General features: G+C 34.1%; 1 protein-coding gene across 1 annotated transcript in view; it reads left to right on the top strand.

The window, feature by feature from the left end:
- LOC139985335 (proton-coupled amino acid transporter-like protein acs) overlaps positions 1-16,984 on the top strand; it is a 41,186-nt gene extending 24,202 nt beyond the window's left edge. The window contains exons 6-8 of the mRNA XM_071999710.1: positions 11,409-11,681; positions 12,210-12,564; positions 14,305-16,984. Coding sequence (XP_071855811.1) covers positions 11,409-11,681; positions 12,210-12,564; positions 14,305-14,549 — 873 coding nt within the window. The 3' untranslated portion in view covers positions 14,550-16,984. The remainder of the gene's footprint in view (positions 1-11,408; positions 11,682-12,209; positions 12,565-14,304) is intronic.
- Positions 16,985-17,946: the final 962 nt, after the last annotated feature.

The raw sequence follows: 17,946 nt of genomic DNA, 5'->3' as shown, positions 1-17,946 counted from the left end.
CGTCGTTACGAACCTCGTGAGTCAAGGTGACAATACGTGGTTCAGGTTCGTTGACATTTCATCAGGCGACAGGATGAAGTCAAGTTTCTGTTTACGAGGACACGTGTCTCGTTTTGGTCACCGGAATTAGGAAGAAGCTCGAGAATTCGTGTACAATGAGCAATGATAGCGTTGACCGTGAAGTTACTTAGAAGGCGTCCTCAAGTACTCATTTCCTTTTATTTAGCTTCTGGTTTGAGCGTAGGACACTTGCTTTTGGTATCTGGAATAATTTTTTAGCAAGGTTCTTTCTGTTTAGAGTTTATAACGTGTGGGCCTGTCGACGGTCTGCCTTTACTTTTTAACATTTCTCAAGTTTAATGCTTTGTTTTTTTATTTTTCCAGTCTTAATTTCAATTCTGTATGATTTTGACTATTCTTAGTGGTCCTAATTTCTTTAATGTCACTGATATAGAAGAATGTCTTATTCTCTGTCTTTTTCATTTTTGATCACTTGTGGATGTAAATTTGAATTTTACCTTAGAAGTTTCAGAGTTTCGATTGTGGTTAATTGTTTTAGACTTGAAGAATTGAGGAGGAAATATGGCAAATAGAGTTTGTTAAATATTTCTCGATTTTCTGGTGTGTTTTATAAACAAATACTTCCAAATATAGTTTGCCGATTGTTATCGAAAAGCACCATTGAAAGGCGATTATGCGATAAATTACTTCATTAAAAAAACCCTTAAGTCATCATCCTGACATTTACAACGTCTGCAACTTTTCTCTTTCTTCTTTAACATTGGAATTCCCGCATTCGACGCATAACGTTCACTTAACGTTACAATTTTCTTTCGCACTTGTAACTATGCAAATAAAACGGACGTACTACCTTTATATCTACTTGCTTGGATACAAATTATGCAGTCGATAGTAAGGACTTTCAAGGACCAACTATCTACTTATATACTGTTCAGATATTTCACGAAGCATTCAAGGATTTACCGCATTCTTCTAAGAACCGTACAAAGTATAACGATTCTGTACTTTGTTATATTGTTCTATCGAATCGAAAGGACTAGCTTGACCTGTTATAAATTATGTAAAAAAGGTCGCCTCCACTAGATTCCGCTTCGATATATAACTTTGTTGCATTCTCCTACAGAGGAAATTCCTCTCACGCTTGGGAACGAAATGAAAATTTCAATCGACTCGTTTGCTAATTCTTCAGAAGTTCATTAGCCTCGTTCAGTGACAGGCAACTAGACTTTTTATGGCTGGCGCAATTGTGAGAGTTAACCGAGTGTTCTCTTTCTTTACTAAATTATTTAATCCGAGCTACTGGCAAATCGTATGACGAATAAATGAGGAATAAAAAATATATCGGTCGAGGGTAAGACCATTTCCGATCACATGTCCTTTTTCGTCTTTAAGAGTTTACAAATGCAGCTTATTTGAATTTTATTTAAGGCTAACTACGGTGATTCATTGTACATATAAATTTTCACGGTTGTATATTATCGATTAGAATAGAATTCATCTCAAATTGATACTCGCATCTAAATGTTATGGTTGTTCTGAAAGTTTCTTTCGTTTCATAAGTGAAATAATAGATGCACAACATTTTTTATTTTATATTATTTTATGGATTTATGTATGATCCATTTTGTAGCGATGGAATAAAATGGATCAAACATAATTCAATAAAGTAATATGAAACAAAAAATGTTGTGCATCTGCTACTTTCTTATAAAACGAAAGGAACTTTTGGGACAACCTAATATTAAATAATTTATTATTTAGTTAATGTTAATGTTAACGTTTCAACGATATTCACTCAATGGAACTACTTCAATGTTGATGTATCATCACAATTGTCGATATTATTGGATTATTACTGAATACTACTATGTAAATTACTGAAATATTAATCCAATTATATTAATATATTCAATTTCATCATAGACATTGATGATACTTCAACGCCACAATTTCAACATACTCCATGAACCTGATACACTTTCCATCGATACAGTGTTCCTATATGGAACTCTGCGGTCCTAATACAATCCTTTCGCTGTGACACATCACGTAACAAAACCAGCTACGGTGACTCACGAAACTATTTGAACACGCAGCATATCAAACATTTATGGAAACCTACATGTATCACGAACGTTATTAAAACAAAATTTTCCGAAGCCTCTGAGGATGTTTCAACGAAGGTTTATAAGTAGACTGTAGTTTTTTATACGTTTCTATGAAATTTCAGAATGCAAAAAATGCACATGATATATGAAGGTATAAGAAATATTGCTTATAGTAATTTAGGAGATAAAACAAACCTCTATTTGAATATCTCGTAACAAATATCTCTGTACATTTTCGAATATTTTTTAAATATTACCATACTATCTTGCCTTTTACTAAACTGTTAATGAAATTTGAATATCTTTTTTCATGCGATATATCCAGGAAAGTCCCGTAGAATAAGTGTTCAAATATTTTCGTGAGTCACTCTATGTCCCAACAGGTGTCCTTGTCTGAAAAAGAATTCTGAAGCTCGCCAGGTATTCGTCAATAAATCAAGCAACATCGTTGTAGGCATAGGTCGTGATCTTCCTTATTTCCCTTGGGAAAAACCAGCGTTCTCCGACATTCGCGATCGATTCTCGCGCTCTTTTACGCGCGGTAGCGCGCAGGATTTTAAGTTCTCGCGAACGTTTCATCCAACGTTCTAAGCCACTTGCCGTAATAACGTGTGTCGTAACGCCGCTTAACTATCCATTACATTGCGTAGTATCCAAGAGTATAGTTTGCACTGGTGTACGGCGAAACCGAAGTACACCGCCCTCTCATTCCTCGTCCAGTTTCTAAACGAGTTCCACCGTTGATGGAATTTCGTTGAAGATAATCGTTTGTCCCTAGTATCGGCTAGAGGATACGGTCATGGCAACGCACAATGCGGTAGACAATGGACAAAAATTGAAATAATCGTCGTTCGATTTTGATCTTATTATTCGATGATATTCGTCGGTCTGTGAGTAAGCAAATTTAATGCAAAAAATAATTCCGTCAAACGTCGATACGGAATTAATAAAAATCGTTTGTACGTGAAAATCTAATCGTTTGGAAATTGGTTCATTCGTTCGTTGTATATTCTCGTTTGTTAGTTCTTGTCACATAGCGTTTGGAACATTTTAAATATGTCTAATTTTAATTTCCAATTTAACAGTTTCTTTCTTTCTTTAAAAATCGATTTAAAAGGAAAAGGTTCCAGCTATTCTGTAATTTTAATTGTTCTGTGCCAAGAAGGTACTGTATTATATTGCTGCATAGTCTTTGTTACATTCATAATCACGATGTAATGATCGACTTGGTTAAAAAGTGAATTTCTGACCACACTTATCTGAAAAAATTTTTAAAGTTGTACAAAAACTGTATTTGAAATCTTAAATCTTGTTCGTTACTAAATATCGGAGCAATATCTGACGAAACGAAAGACAGGATATACGATTTCTGCATGACACAAAGAAATGGGAAGATTATTCTCGACATCAGCGTTTTGCTTAGTTCATCACCGTGTGTGATTATACAAAGAATAATAAGTATTCACGACTCGATCATCAAATATTTAAACTGAGTCAAAGAGAAGGTAGCTAACAAAGAGTTGATAAACAGACTCTTACTCACGTCGAATCACTTAATATCAAGTTTCAAGAAAAATGCACGTTATATGAATTTTTTGACCTTTGTCTCGAGTTTTCATTCAAACGCCACACTGTGCAACGTTTTGTTTCTCGTACATACGCATACTTTATCTTTGGACGCAGAGAACACATTGCATTGGTAATCTGTTAAGAATGGTTCGATGAAGTTTGTTTCAGTTTAATTTGGTTTACTTCGGTCTATTTGAGTTTATTCGAATTTATTCTCAATTCTTTTGGAATAAGTTTGGATCGGATGTTGCAGATTTTTTGTTCGTTGGAAGTGGTTTGATGAAGTTTAGACGAGTTTACTTTCATTGATAATAAATACCATTTAATACAAAATATTTAACATTTAATTATATTACAGTAATAGCAAAAAATATGACCAATCATTTGTTATATAACACAACAAGCAACCAAATCAATAACCATAGGTTATCATTCAATTTCCCAATCAGCCAATTAAACTCACCACTCTATAATTTTCTATTTTTTAAAAATAAAGTGGAAGATAAGATTGGGTAGGAAAGAAGGAACAGGATTTAAAGGACTGCGTTCTAAACGGAAGTTCCAAGCTGAACTCGAGGACTGATTAAACGTAATAGTTCGATCTGTTGTGTAACGCACGTGAACCAATCGGAATCGGTTCAATCTGGCTGCAACAGGAAATAGGGTGTAGTTCTCTATCGGTTCGAGAAGTCGAGGGTAATTTTTTCACGGCAGAACATGTCCATTCGTGCGCTCTGAAATGAAATCGAACCGGTTTCGCTAATATCTGAAACCCTCAGGGAACACACGCAGTCGATTGTTCCTCGATATCAGAAACCACTTCTAAATTGAAAAATATAGAAAATCGAAGCACGACGAAGAAATTGGAAATAACGATAATAATAATAATAATAACGTCGTTAATTAATCGCCGTAGTGTACTACACATATTGTCAACCGTCCAAGAAAACATATTATTTTCTATCGTACGGTTCGTAACAAGCGATATTTCATTCAGTTTATTCTTTTCTTTCGTTTAAGAACGCTTCTCCACAATATGTCAGATAAATATGATAAATATTACTTTTATATATTTATTTGTCCCCTTCGAGAATTTTTATGTTGCTTTGTATATCTTCGAATATTACTTCGAATATATTATAAGCGTTTATTCAAGTGCAATTAATTTGATCGAAAATGTTTCGTGTGATGTGAAAATGATGACGTGGATTTAAAAAATTTTCTATTTGAATTGAAATTTGTATAAGTGCAATTAAAGCGATTCGCAAATATTTTGCTCGACGTTACTGTAATTCGATGTAACCACGAATCAGACCTTAGAATCCGACTAATTGATATCGAATTCTAGTAAAAATCCATTTATCTATATCTTAAATTCCCAATTTAAATATCACAGAAGTTGAGCCAATTTCGTTCTACCTTCTAAAAATTAATAATTCGTTAAGGAACGAGTAACGTTTTTCTTTTTAATATTAATTTAACGTTATTATAAACTAATTATCATTCAATGAGTTTGGACGAATAAAATTCCGCTGTAGTTTCTTGACGTACGAGCAACGATTCTAAACTCGTTGTCTATCCAGTGGATGCCCTTGTAATCTGATTAAGGTGTTCTGCCCTCTTAATCGTACATCCTGAATCAAGTCAGAGAATTAGAATAGCGAGAGCTATCCGCCACGGTCGTGGAGTCACCGCGAAAAAACGAGATAAATCAAAATGGTGTGCCTCAAGGCGATCTACACGATGTAGAAGGCGTTTCAATTCGATGATTTCTGTTTCTCTGACTCGTTCGTGATGTCTAAAGGACCTTTGTTTCGAGACAGGAACGAAGATCCGCGAAGGGAGACGTTCGTATTTCGCTTCGTTGAGCGAAGTATATCACGCAGCAGAGTAAAGTATGTTTTATTATACGATATGTTACCGAACTTTGGTGGTACAAGGCGACAGGAGGTGAGTCTAAATGAAGAGACAAGTCGAAGATATAGAATGGAACTTTTTCATAGAACGCTTGGTTTTCGAGAAAATCGAGTTTGAAAATATGCCAAGTACATAGAACTTGGCTTACGTCGTACTGAACGAGAGTTATTAAGACTTGACAAGAGGTAATTCTATATTTGAAAATAAGTCAAAAGTGTGGAATAAAGTTTCTTCGTGAGATAGCTCCCTTTCGGAGAAGAATAAATATGCAAATCTAATATACACGTTTACTAGACCAGTCCTTAATCAAACACGTCTAAACTTTATTTCCTTGAGAACGAGGTATGCAACGGAAAGATTTTATTCTGCATTTCTGATCATATTTTCGCACGTGAAATAACTTCCTGTTGATTATTTACGCATACCCAGTCTGTAATTAGTCGACTTTAAATATACCTGATAAATTTCCAAGCTCGATTTTCGCGAGAACAAGGCGCCACAGGAAAAAATTGTATTCTATATTTTTTACTTGTTTTCTCATGTAGATTCTCCTTCTGTTGGCTTGTGCCGTCAGTTCGGTAACACTCGGTAATACGGTATATTAATTGGTGAAACGTTGAGCAAAGAAACGTTGATAGTTAGCGGTATGTTGTGTGATATTGAGTCTGGCAGAATTGGCTATTTATAGCGAACCATTCATTTATTATATATGGATATTATAATTTATAATTGGGACGTTATAGGTTTTGGATATATAGTGAGTGATTTATTTCCAGATTACCGTGATTCTTAAATTATATTTGATATGGTAGTGCGTCTATAGTGAAACAAATTCTTCCATTAGGAATAAAATATATTATAGTAAAATTAAATATTTGTACTGAATATTATTGTAGCGATACTATTTCGTGCTCTTTTTATCTTTCCTTCTTGATTGTTCTACGCTTTCTAATTTGATGTATTTAACAAAGTAGTCTGCCGATGATGGAATACTTATTTCTGATACTTCTATATTTAACATAGTACTACGTTTTATCTATCATTCCTTGGTTTATCGAACTATATAACGCATAGTAATCTATACGTAGTGGAGCGTTTATTTTGGATATTACTATGTTTAACATGACACTATGCATACAGGGTGTCCCAGCTAGGGCCAGCCAGGCCACTTAAATATCTCTCTCGTCTTTAATGTGGTGAAAAATGTTTGTAAATTAAATTAAATAAATGATTTCTAAGGGGAAATATCATGAAGCAAGGTATTTTGTTTGCTCCGTTTTTTCTCAGTCTTTCCAAGGTCATCGTCATCTTTTATGTATGAAACACATATTTTTTTCTATTGCGTCTTGTAGCAGACAAGAGAATACATATGAATATGCCTGAGTCATGACCTTCGGATCATTTTGGACAATAAAAGAACGATGAAATTGTAAAACGGTGTTAGCATGGTATATAAATTTACAGTTTATGTTATTAAATATTCAAAGATATTTACGTCTAGACATTTAAATGCGTTCGTCCGGCTGGAACATTCCGTGTAACAATATATTTCCTCTGTAACGTAACTATGTACTAAGACTTTTACTATTTACCTTTCTTCGCCCGTTTTATTACAGTTATGGTACTAATTTGAGCACCATTGTCATTACTTTTACTATTGGCTTTTACTCTTTCGCCTACGTTACAGTACTACCTTATTCAACTATCTCTATCATCTTTTCCAGAGTAGGAACGCGTATCGCGTTGTTCCTCTCCGTATGCTGTTACCATTAATTGCAGCATGCATTTGTAAATACGTTTCACAGTAACCGGTACCTTCACCATATCATTACCTACATACCAATAACTATCTATACTCAACCATACTTATTGCACGTTTCACGTGTAACCTACTACATAGTAACTGGTATTACTATACTTGCTGTATGCCCACGTGTAATCAACTAGCATGTGCCGTTACTACACTTACTACACGTTCCACGTGCAACATTGTGTAGCATTATACGTGCAACATTATAGCACCAGAACTGAAAAATATTTGACTAGAATGACAGTTTTTGATGTTTTCGAGGTTGAAGTCGAAAATAAGACGCATAAAATTTTCACGTACGACGAAGCTTGTCGATGTGTGATGTTCTCGTAGGTTTTGACGACACCTTTTTTTTAAAATTTCGTACTCTTAAATCGTATGGATTAGTTTACGTACATTTGAATCGTAAGTATTGCAGTAGGTTTGGTTTACTTTTTAGTTTCGGTTAGACCGTGATCACACAGGAAGCGGTAAAATTGGCATTTGGAGAGCATTGGCATTGGCTGTGCCATTACTTGTTTTGTTTCGTCATTGCAGTTGAGACCTTGGCCGGCCAAATGTTCATAAGGTTGAATTTTTAAAATCGTTCGTTTCTCTGAGATATGGCCATCGTATTTGGCTTTAGCGACAAAAATAACCCCCGAAAGACACGTTCAGATCGAAGATTTTGTAGTTCGCGTATTATATTTTATCTCAGCATTGTTACATTAATTAATTGTATCGCGTATTATGTTTATTCTATTATTCAGATTTTCAGATATTACCTAGCGAACACGTGAACATACTTGTCCGATAAAGAACGACAATCACGTTCTTCCGTCATCCGAAGCACGCATAATTATCGTGATCTCAATAAAATCAGCGATCGTGAGAAGCGTTACGCGATTCTACATATAGTTCATCGGCAGAAACGTAATATGTTTCTACGATCGTTAAGCTACGTTCACAACAAACACGTGGAATTTCTCGCGTTTTCTTTCTTTTCCTTTCGTCGAGAATACGTTCTGCATTGCTATGCTAATTTTCTATGAAACGATACGAATAAAGTGGCAGGAGAACTTCTCTGAAAAATTCACGAACTATAAAGGCATTTGTATCTCTTTTGTTAAGCGACATAAAGTGGCGAAAGAAATCCTCAACAAATTCGGTTGCGTAAAAGGATCTGTTTACTTTTTTTTTCTAATAAGTTTCTTCTTGGTTTTTATTGTGACAAGGAGACTGTCTGATGTCATATTTTTATTCTTAGTGCCATGGTTGCATGTTGATAGTTGATATTGATAAGTGGACGTATGAATTCGGCTTTAAAGGAGATGAAAAATAACAGGAAGATATATTAACATGTAATTCTTTTTTTCATTTCGTGTTACTAATAATTGTGATGAGAATATCGTGGACGAATATGACGAAGATATTCTTAGTATTCTGACAGAAATTAGAAATTTTACAAGAAAATATTACAAATTTTTATCAAAAAGATTAAAATGTAACTTTTACAACGACATATCTGTAACATTTGAAATTAGGCGTGAAGTTATTAAAAAATGTATAATTTCCAATAATAAGCTCAATCAATCCCTGGATAATTAAATTTCTAACCAGATTTTCTACTCCAACATCAGAAACAGACGGTGGTTCTATGAAAATTCTGCAACAATGTACAAATGAAAAGTGCTGGATTTTGAGATATAATTGCACATTTGCATAGCAAAAAATATCTTTCGAATCCCTTCAAAATTATATGAGATAAATATTTCTACCTTGGCCACGTATTTATTAACAATTGTTATCGCGAATGTTCACGCAACCTCATATTTTGTACAAGAAAATACTAAATACTATAACGACTATCACTGTGCTTTGAATATGCTATATATTTTTGCATATCATGCATTTTCATCTTTTTTGCATCTTTACATTTTTCATAGATGCAGAAACGTGCGCAGTCTAATAATTATATAAAATAGGTTCGTTGCTATAATGACGTTTACGTAAGTTTACCATTGGGAAGAAACTCTTTCTTTCACGGAACACGCTAGGGAAATTGTACTCGTCCCGGGAAACTCCATGTATCGTGGCAAAAATGAAACTCGTATTAGAATCGCGTTCGTTGCGTCACGTTTCTCTATTACATAAGGCGAAGGTTGAGCCGATGGTAAATGGTATGTGTTAAGAACGGAGTCGCGGCCCATTTCCGGTCGCCCTTGAATTCGAAACGCAACTACGCCCGATATCGACGACACTGCGAACCGATAACGATCGTTGTGTCGACGTTACGCTTGCAGAATTCTAGCATGTTGCGTGAAATAATCACTTACGCGTTAATGTTACCATATCGAAATTGAAATTCCGACTATACGTTATTCCCTATATCATCTACACACGATTCAATTTTTAAAGAGCTCAGCCTTATCGAGACGGTGTTATTCGTCTTCGAAGTTGAAAGTTTTAACGCGTAATTGCCTTAATAAGCCGCTGCAAGAATGTCCGTCTGATTAATTACGGAAAAAAACAGTTCTCGTAAGGTTGTCGAAGAACTAGCGTGTTGTGCAAGTTGGCTACAAGAGTCTTCTCTTCCTTTTTGTTTCTTCTTTTTTTTTAAGTTTTCGAATAAAAGTAATGTGGTAATATCGGTATATTATGACGCGAAATTGCCGATCTGTTCATTTCTGAATTGTTTGTCAGTGTAGAAATGTAGAAAGTATAGGCAGCCAAGAAATTGCTTCCTACAGATAGAATCTCAGCCATGCGCGTCCAGTCTCACGAACAACGTATTTTATTTTTGAACGGTATTGTAGCGCTGTAAATATTTTAAACGCGAAACCACAGAATTACAGATGTAAAATGGTCAACCGTGTGACGCTCGCCATTTCTGTTTCTTATACGAATTCTTTGATAATTGCACTGTGAAATGATTTTCAAATTGATATCGTTACGTTTCAAGCGTAATACGCGGTCGAACGATGTCACAGGATAATTCTAAGGAAAAATGGAGTTTCTTTTTGAATTTTCTTGGCAACGCCTCGAGTCTGTGTTCGCATCTCCTTCAGAATATTATCGCAATACAAATTATAATACAATTTTCTTAAGGAAGAAGGGATAGCATAAACAATTTGATCATACTGCTTTCATTAAAAAAATTGTTCTACTGAATGAAAGAAATTTGATTTCATTGCCTGATGCTCTTTATCACAATTATTAAATATTGATCTTAAAACTTGTCCAAATGTATTTGTTGCGTTTTCTATCTCATTTTATAGTTGTCATTCGTGTTTGTACATTGGAGAGATCTGTTTGTACCAAAAGGTATTTCTTATCAGAAAGAAATTATCATAGATAGATGTAGAAAGAATCTTGCAGAATATAGGAGAATCTTGGTTGTTTAAACTAATTAATCGATTAATTTTCATACTGAATTACTTGGTTTTTAATACCTTGAATCAAAATGACATGAAAATCTTCGTGATACTAGATTGTGAATCGATTTTTCAATCCAGCTTCCGAGATTTCAGAAAAATAGGAAGATGAATTATGTCAGTTCTTGCGTTCTTCTTATGATTTCAGATCGTTCGTGAGTCTGAAACGGCGAACAAGTGTAAAAAAACGTATAAAAAGAGTAAAGAGAAGATTGAAAATTTAATGTCTGTGATTGTCTATTTACGTGTAAAAGATCGATAACAAGTCAAAATACGTATACGTTGTACATAGACGATTAGCCGATATTTTTATTTTGAATTTTTACGACGTAAAATAAAATTGACAAATAAAAAATTTTCTCTTCGTTGTGAAATATAATTTACGAACGAAGAAATTTGAAAAATCATTTCAATCATCTCTAGTAACACGCAACTAATTTCCATTGCATCTTTAACTGTTTATATTCATATCAACATTTTTCATTTTATCATTCGTTATATCGAATTAATTCCATTTTTAATACGTTGATTTTTTATTTTAACCAACATTGTTTCTCTTTTTGTTTTCAGGCATTGAAAACATACGTTTCTGACATCGATGTCAGGTTGTATATGTTGGCAATTTTGATACCCTTAATTTTGGTCAATTGGATCAGAAATCTGAAGTTCCTGGCGCCGTGTTCGACGGTCGCTAATTTCATTACGTTCGTCAGCTTTGGCATAATATTGTACTACATCTTCAGGGAGCCTTTGTCGTTCGAGAATCGAGAAGTGATTGGAAATGTTGAGAATTTCCCTCTTTATTTTGGCACTGTGCTATTCGCCCTTGAAGCTATTGGCGTGGTGAGTACTTGCTCGGTATTTCAATATTTGAGAGTTTGGAAATCGAGATTATGGGAAATCCGAAGATCTGAAAATCTCGAGATTCGAAACTAAACACCTTAAAGATTTGAAAATTTGGAAATTCGAGAGACCAAAAATTACAAAATTCCAAAGCTTCAAAGTTCGAAGAATTTAAATATTCGCAGATTTAGAAATTCAGATACTTGAACGTCCGTTGGAATGTAAGTGGAAGTTCGAAAGTTCGATAATTTGGAAAATAGAATACTCGAAAATTTAAGAATTCGGACGTTTAGATATACAAAATGTAGGAATTCGAAAGTCTACGTATTTGAAAATATGCAAGTTGGAAAACTCGGCAGCTCAGAAATTTGAATACTTAAGAACTCGATACTTGAACATTCCAATATACAGAACTTACAAAATTTCCTTAACCAAAAGCTAAATTTTTCAAATCTCAAATATTTCCATATCTTACACTATATTCTTCTATCCAATATTCTTATATCATATTCTTCTGTCTTGTTGCAGGTAATGCCATTGGAGAACGAAATGAAGAAGCCAAAGACGTTCATACGTACGTTCGGCGTCCTAAACATTGGAATGGGCGTTATCGTAGCTCTCTATACAGGACTAGGTTTCTTTGGTTACATTCGTTATGGCAGTGGCATCAAGGGTAGCATCACCTTCAACTTGGACGAACCTTTTGCCCTCGCCAAAAGTGTTCAAATCTTATTGGCTATAGCCATCTTCTTCACTCATCCGATTCAATGCTACGTGGCGATCGATATCATCTGGAAAGATTACCTCGCACCGAATCTTGAGAAGAATTCGCATAAGCTGTTGTGGGAGTACGTCTTGAGGACTTCGCTCGTCCTTTTCACGTGTAAGTGAATGTTTCGAGTCCTTCACCCGACGTGACGTCAATTCGAGCCAGATCGGACGATGGCCGTTGTTGATATAGTATTCAGTTGCTCATATCGTATATTGCTCAAATACCAAAACATTTTTCCCTGTACGATAATCGAGCACAATTCCTTGTAACGTTGACGTCAATGCTTAGCGAATAGCCTTTATGCGATTAGCCTACGAAAAGGTTTTGAATTGTTTACTATAGCAATGAGAGTATACTTCTGTAAAGGATCTCTGATTTTTGATAGTGATTAATAGATACATAGTTTCGTTCTGCTTCTGGTCGTTTGGTTTGTTAGTACTTGGTTATTATTATATTTATAATTGATTGGTTTTGTTATATTTTGAATTTTAGTTTGGGATAGGATTAAGTGAGAATTTAATTACAATTTATTGGAATTGAGAATTAATTAGAATTGGAAATTTAAGTTGGTGTAGCTCTTGAACATACAGCTTTCTGTGGTTATTTCACGAAGAAGTTTGGAATTCTCCTTTTAAGAATAGGGGAATGTGTTATATTTGATTCTATTTAAATGCTGAATTTTTTCTTCTAATAATTAAAGAAATATTTCTCTTTGAAGGAAACTTGATTTTTGATTCTAATTTATGTGACGTAGTTTTGCCTCTATCTGTGTAATCTGTTGATCATTAATTTTGTTATTTTGGCTGCACGAATTGATATGGAAGTAATTGATTTTATATCTTGGGACTTTTCCTGGCTTTAATTCTATAGGCTTAGTCGCGTTTGATTCAAACTAGTTAAAACTAACTGTTCCACAAATATACATAACTGCTTTAGATTCTCCCTGACCTGTGACTTGGTCTCTTCTAACTCGGAGTAATTATTCCAGAGGCTTAATCGAATCTAAATCTAACTCACTGAAACTCTTGTTTGCCTCTTACTTGCTTCTGATAATTCAAATTCCCTACAGAACAAAGTTTTATCTGGAAACTGAAACGATTAACTGAATGCAAAGCTAAAACTTTATTTGTTATTCTATCTTTACACGACGCGAGTATAATAAAATTTCCTAACAATTCGATTCTAATAAAAATGAGATCATCAATCTGTTAATTGTACACAATAATTACTCTCACCGAGTATACTAAAACTTTAATCATACTTTTTCCCATCCTGTTGTTGACTAACCGATTAGATGCTTCTAAAAAATTTGTAAATAATAGAAATAATGTTGTCGACCTCTTAACTTTACAAAACAATTGCTCTTATCATACCAATAACTTTAATTATCCCTACTCCCATCGTGATATTGATTAATCGACTAAAGTCTCTCTACAAAGTCCTCTAAACGACAAACATAATTTTATCGACCCTCTCACTCCACAAAATAGTTAGTCTAATCATACTAAAACTCGAATTATCCCTAATCCCATCGTAATCTTGATTAATCGACTAAAATTGCTTTACAAAATTTTCTGAACGATAAAAATAATCTTATCGATCCTTTCACTCCACAAAATAATTAGTCTGATCATACTAAAAATTGTAATCATCCCCTCTCCAATCCTAAATTTATCTAATCACTTCTCTATAAATTTTTCTAAATAATAAATTGTAAAAGAATATCAAAGCTGCAATCCCTTCGTCCATCTCAACTTCGACTAATCACTTGCTACACCCCTACAAATTTTTCTAAACGATAATAGTAAGAAGAATTAATGCTATAATCTCTTTTCCTTTCGTATATTTCAGTCCTGTTAGCCGTGGCGATTCCGCAACTAGATCTGTTTATATCCCTGTTTGGTGCTCTGTGTCTCTCTGGTTTGGGCCTGGCATTCCCCGCCCTCATTCAAATCTGCACATTCTGGCATGTGCACGACCGCACAGGAAAGGCGATAATGATAGCAAAGAACATGTCGCTCGTACTTTTCGCGGTCCTTGGTCTCATAGTTGGAACCTATACGAGTCTCCGTGACATCATCAAGACCTTCTCTTGAACTGTGCGCCCTGGAAATGGCACACTAACAGGTCGGTGAGGAGTACATTAGGAAAGAAGAATGAGAAAACGAGGTAGAACAGAACGGAAGAAGAAAAGAATTAATGGAAGAATCTTTGAAGATAGAGCGACGGGAGAAAAAAAGAAAACTATGGCCAATGTGATAAGTTAGCTGTTTAATAAAACCAGCGGCTCGATTGGGCTGCGTATAAGATCATCTAATACTAATTTTAAGATCTTCCATTTTGTTGATGGAGAAGATGTATTTTCTGATGTATTTTTTAGAAATATGCGTTGATCGCGTGAATAGAAAATAAGCGAGGAAGATTGAAAAAGGTCGACGCCTGGCGTGTCTGATTTAATGGTACAAGCGTGCTTGAAATGCGGTTTATTATAAAATATGGTTGTGAATGGTATCGCCTGACAAGGAACTGTTTCTTTTTTTCTTTTTTTTTTTTTTTATCGTTTCCAAGCCGCCGTGTCTTCTCTGACAGCATGGCGGATGGAATTTCATTCGAACAGTGATATTTTGATACTTGGTTGGTTAGATCGCGAGAAAAAAATAAAGACGTTTATTTATGAACGTGGAGGCAGATTGAGCTGCACAGTTCGACCTTTAACTATTTAACGTGCATGTAGATTATCATGACGTGCTGTTCGTAACTTGAAGTAAAAAAGAATAATTAATTTTTCGCAATTTTTTTTTTAACTCTGTTGCAAGTCTTGAATATTTATTTACTGACGAACGAAAGTACAGTGCTGGCCATAAATACTTGGACACTTGAAGATATTAATTTAAATCAGATGCTTGCCACTAGTTTTATTTTTCGATTATTTTACTGCAAATCTGTTACTTCATTTAAATCATATTTTTTCAATTAGAATTGCTTTATGCAGCAAAATTCTAATCGAGGTAGGATTTGTTAGAGTCTTATAATAATTGTAACGAGCAGGTGTCTTGATACTTATGCCTGGCAGTGTACGTATATACGTACGATACAAATAAATATTTATACGTATGATGAGCAAAAGTATTGGCACTGACCAGCTTATCTTGTAAGCTTCTGTGAAAAGATTTGTAAAAAAAAAGAAAAGAAAAAAAAAAAAAAGAACATGGAGACATAAGAACAGTTATAAATTTCTGCTACGAGTAACTGTCGTAATGAACTGAAATCTCTGCTGGATTCAGCTTTTTTATCACTTCGGGATTATGTGTTTGCAGAACGTTATTATTTTCACAAATTTCTGGAATCGATTTTTGTATCAGTTTTACAGTAATTGATGCTTAATGTTTCAATATGAACAGTTGATTTACTATTTTATTATTATTTACTATTTTTATTACACAGCTGTTTAACGATAAGAGACTCGATATATTTGAACTATAGACCTGAAAGTTATTAAAAAAAAAAAAAAAATTGATGAAGAATCGTAAATTTTACATTACAACAGTAAAAGTGCTTTTATATTTTGTTCGAACTTAATATATTTTGTAACGTTAAAGAAATATTTGATCGGAGATAACGTAAAGAATGCAGCAGGGTTAAGCATAAATCTATCAGCTTGTTGATTGTTGTTCCAAAAGAGAAATTCATAAATAATATTATCATTGTTACGTCGAATTCAAACGACTGAATAACACATCTTGCGTAAGGTGTGAGGCGTTTGCGCGTTAAGTGGTTAAGAATTATCTGATGATTAACGCGATTATGATCGAGTAAATGTGTTCTAACCGCTATGATTCTCGTCTACGCTTAAGATTGATAACTGAAAAATGAAATGTGTTCATCAACGATGATGAGAAAGCTCCGTTTGAAACATTCATTTCATTTTTCATTCGAGAAACATTCATTTCTCCAAAGCAAGCGACTAGCTTTGCTAGCGAAACTTATGTTTTTCTCTTTGTAGAAATATCATTTCGCCATTGATTCCGTGTTCTGGGCAAAGAAATCACGGTGCAAATTGTTTCTAGAGATAATTGGCAATTTAACCGAATTAATAAACAATTAACCGAAACAAGGAATGATATTTCGTTGAAATTTCGATACAGACGATGTCTGTGAAATAAAATTTATGAATATCGTGGATTAGATCACGGAATTTGATACAGACGATTTATGTAAGATAAGATACGAAACAGATGATGATCGCGAAAGAACAAAATCCCTCGGTTTTTAAGTACAACGTAACTATATTATTTATTAATTGTATTAAGGTAAAGTAAATTTAAAACACGTATGTCTTTTTTTTATATTAATAAAGCGAGGCTGTACTTGGTACGTCTTGCTCGATCAATTAATAAATTAATGTCGAAGATTATGATCGATTATTGTGTGGATTATAAAATGAATCCCTTTTTGTTTTTGAAATCTCTATTTTATTGCTGAGAATATTATCAGTTGTAGCCATGAATAAATTTGTTGTGTCTAGTTACAAGGTGATTGTTTATTTTATGAAAATATACCAACAATCCTTAAACTATTTCCAAAGTTCCCATATAAATCCAATACATAGACTACATATGAATCTAACTCAATATGTACATACGAGTGCGTATAGCCCAGCTATAGCTTGGAACAACGTAATGGATATTCAAGGACACAAACCATTTCCCCCACCACATTACTTTGATACCCCCTCTTCAATATATATATTCCTAATCTTAGGAAAAATCACAAATTATTATTTTCGTTACAGTAGTCTCATATAAAATATTTATTTATCAAGATTCTTTTAGTGTGACTAACTTTTGTTGACGCAATCCTTTCACCCTGATTTCAAATAAACTCCCCAAGGAGAGACACACAAAACAGGATAAAACTTCCTTCAGAATATATCAGATGTTTCAAAAAGTAGTATTATTACTCGAAATGAGATAGAACAAAACTTTTGAACAGAAGCGTCCATTATTCACATAACACAGCTTACCCTACTTTAAATATTGAACTTTATGTGCTTCTTTTATGAAAGAACTTAGGAACAGAGAAATTTGAAAGATTCTCCTAAAGTATTATTGTACGAGTTTCTTCGAAATTTACATAATAAAACCTCTCTATTATTTACATAATAGAACTTACTCTAATTCAAATATAAAAATATATTAGACGCAGAAAAATTGGACCAAAGCTCCTAATCTTTTTACGTAAAAGATTTCTTTCTTTGATCTAAAAGTCCTTACAAAAGGCTTCTCTCTTTCAAAAAGTTTCCTGTAAAAATTTTCACAAAAGGGATACGACAGAAACTTTCTATTACACCGTACTTACACAAAGTAAAATGATGCAAAGCTGGACCTTAGAGGGAATCAAAATTGTCCAGGATTATAGAACAGGGTACAGTGGGGAAAGTTGACGGTGGTGGGTTTCAGCGCAGACGCCATGAGATTTTATTCCAGCAACGGG

The sequence above is a fragment of the Bombus fervidus genome, chromosome 3, assembly GCF_041682495.2.
Source record: "Bombus fervidus isolate BK054 chromosome 3, iyBomFerv1, whole genome shotgun sequence".
Lineage (NCBI taxonomy): Eukaryota > Metazoa > Arthropoda > Insecta > Hymenoptera > Apidae > Bombus > Bombus fervidus.
This window is presented reverse-complemented; position numbering and strand designations above follow the sequence as displayed.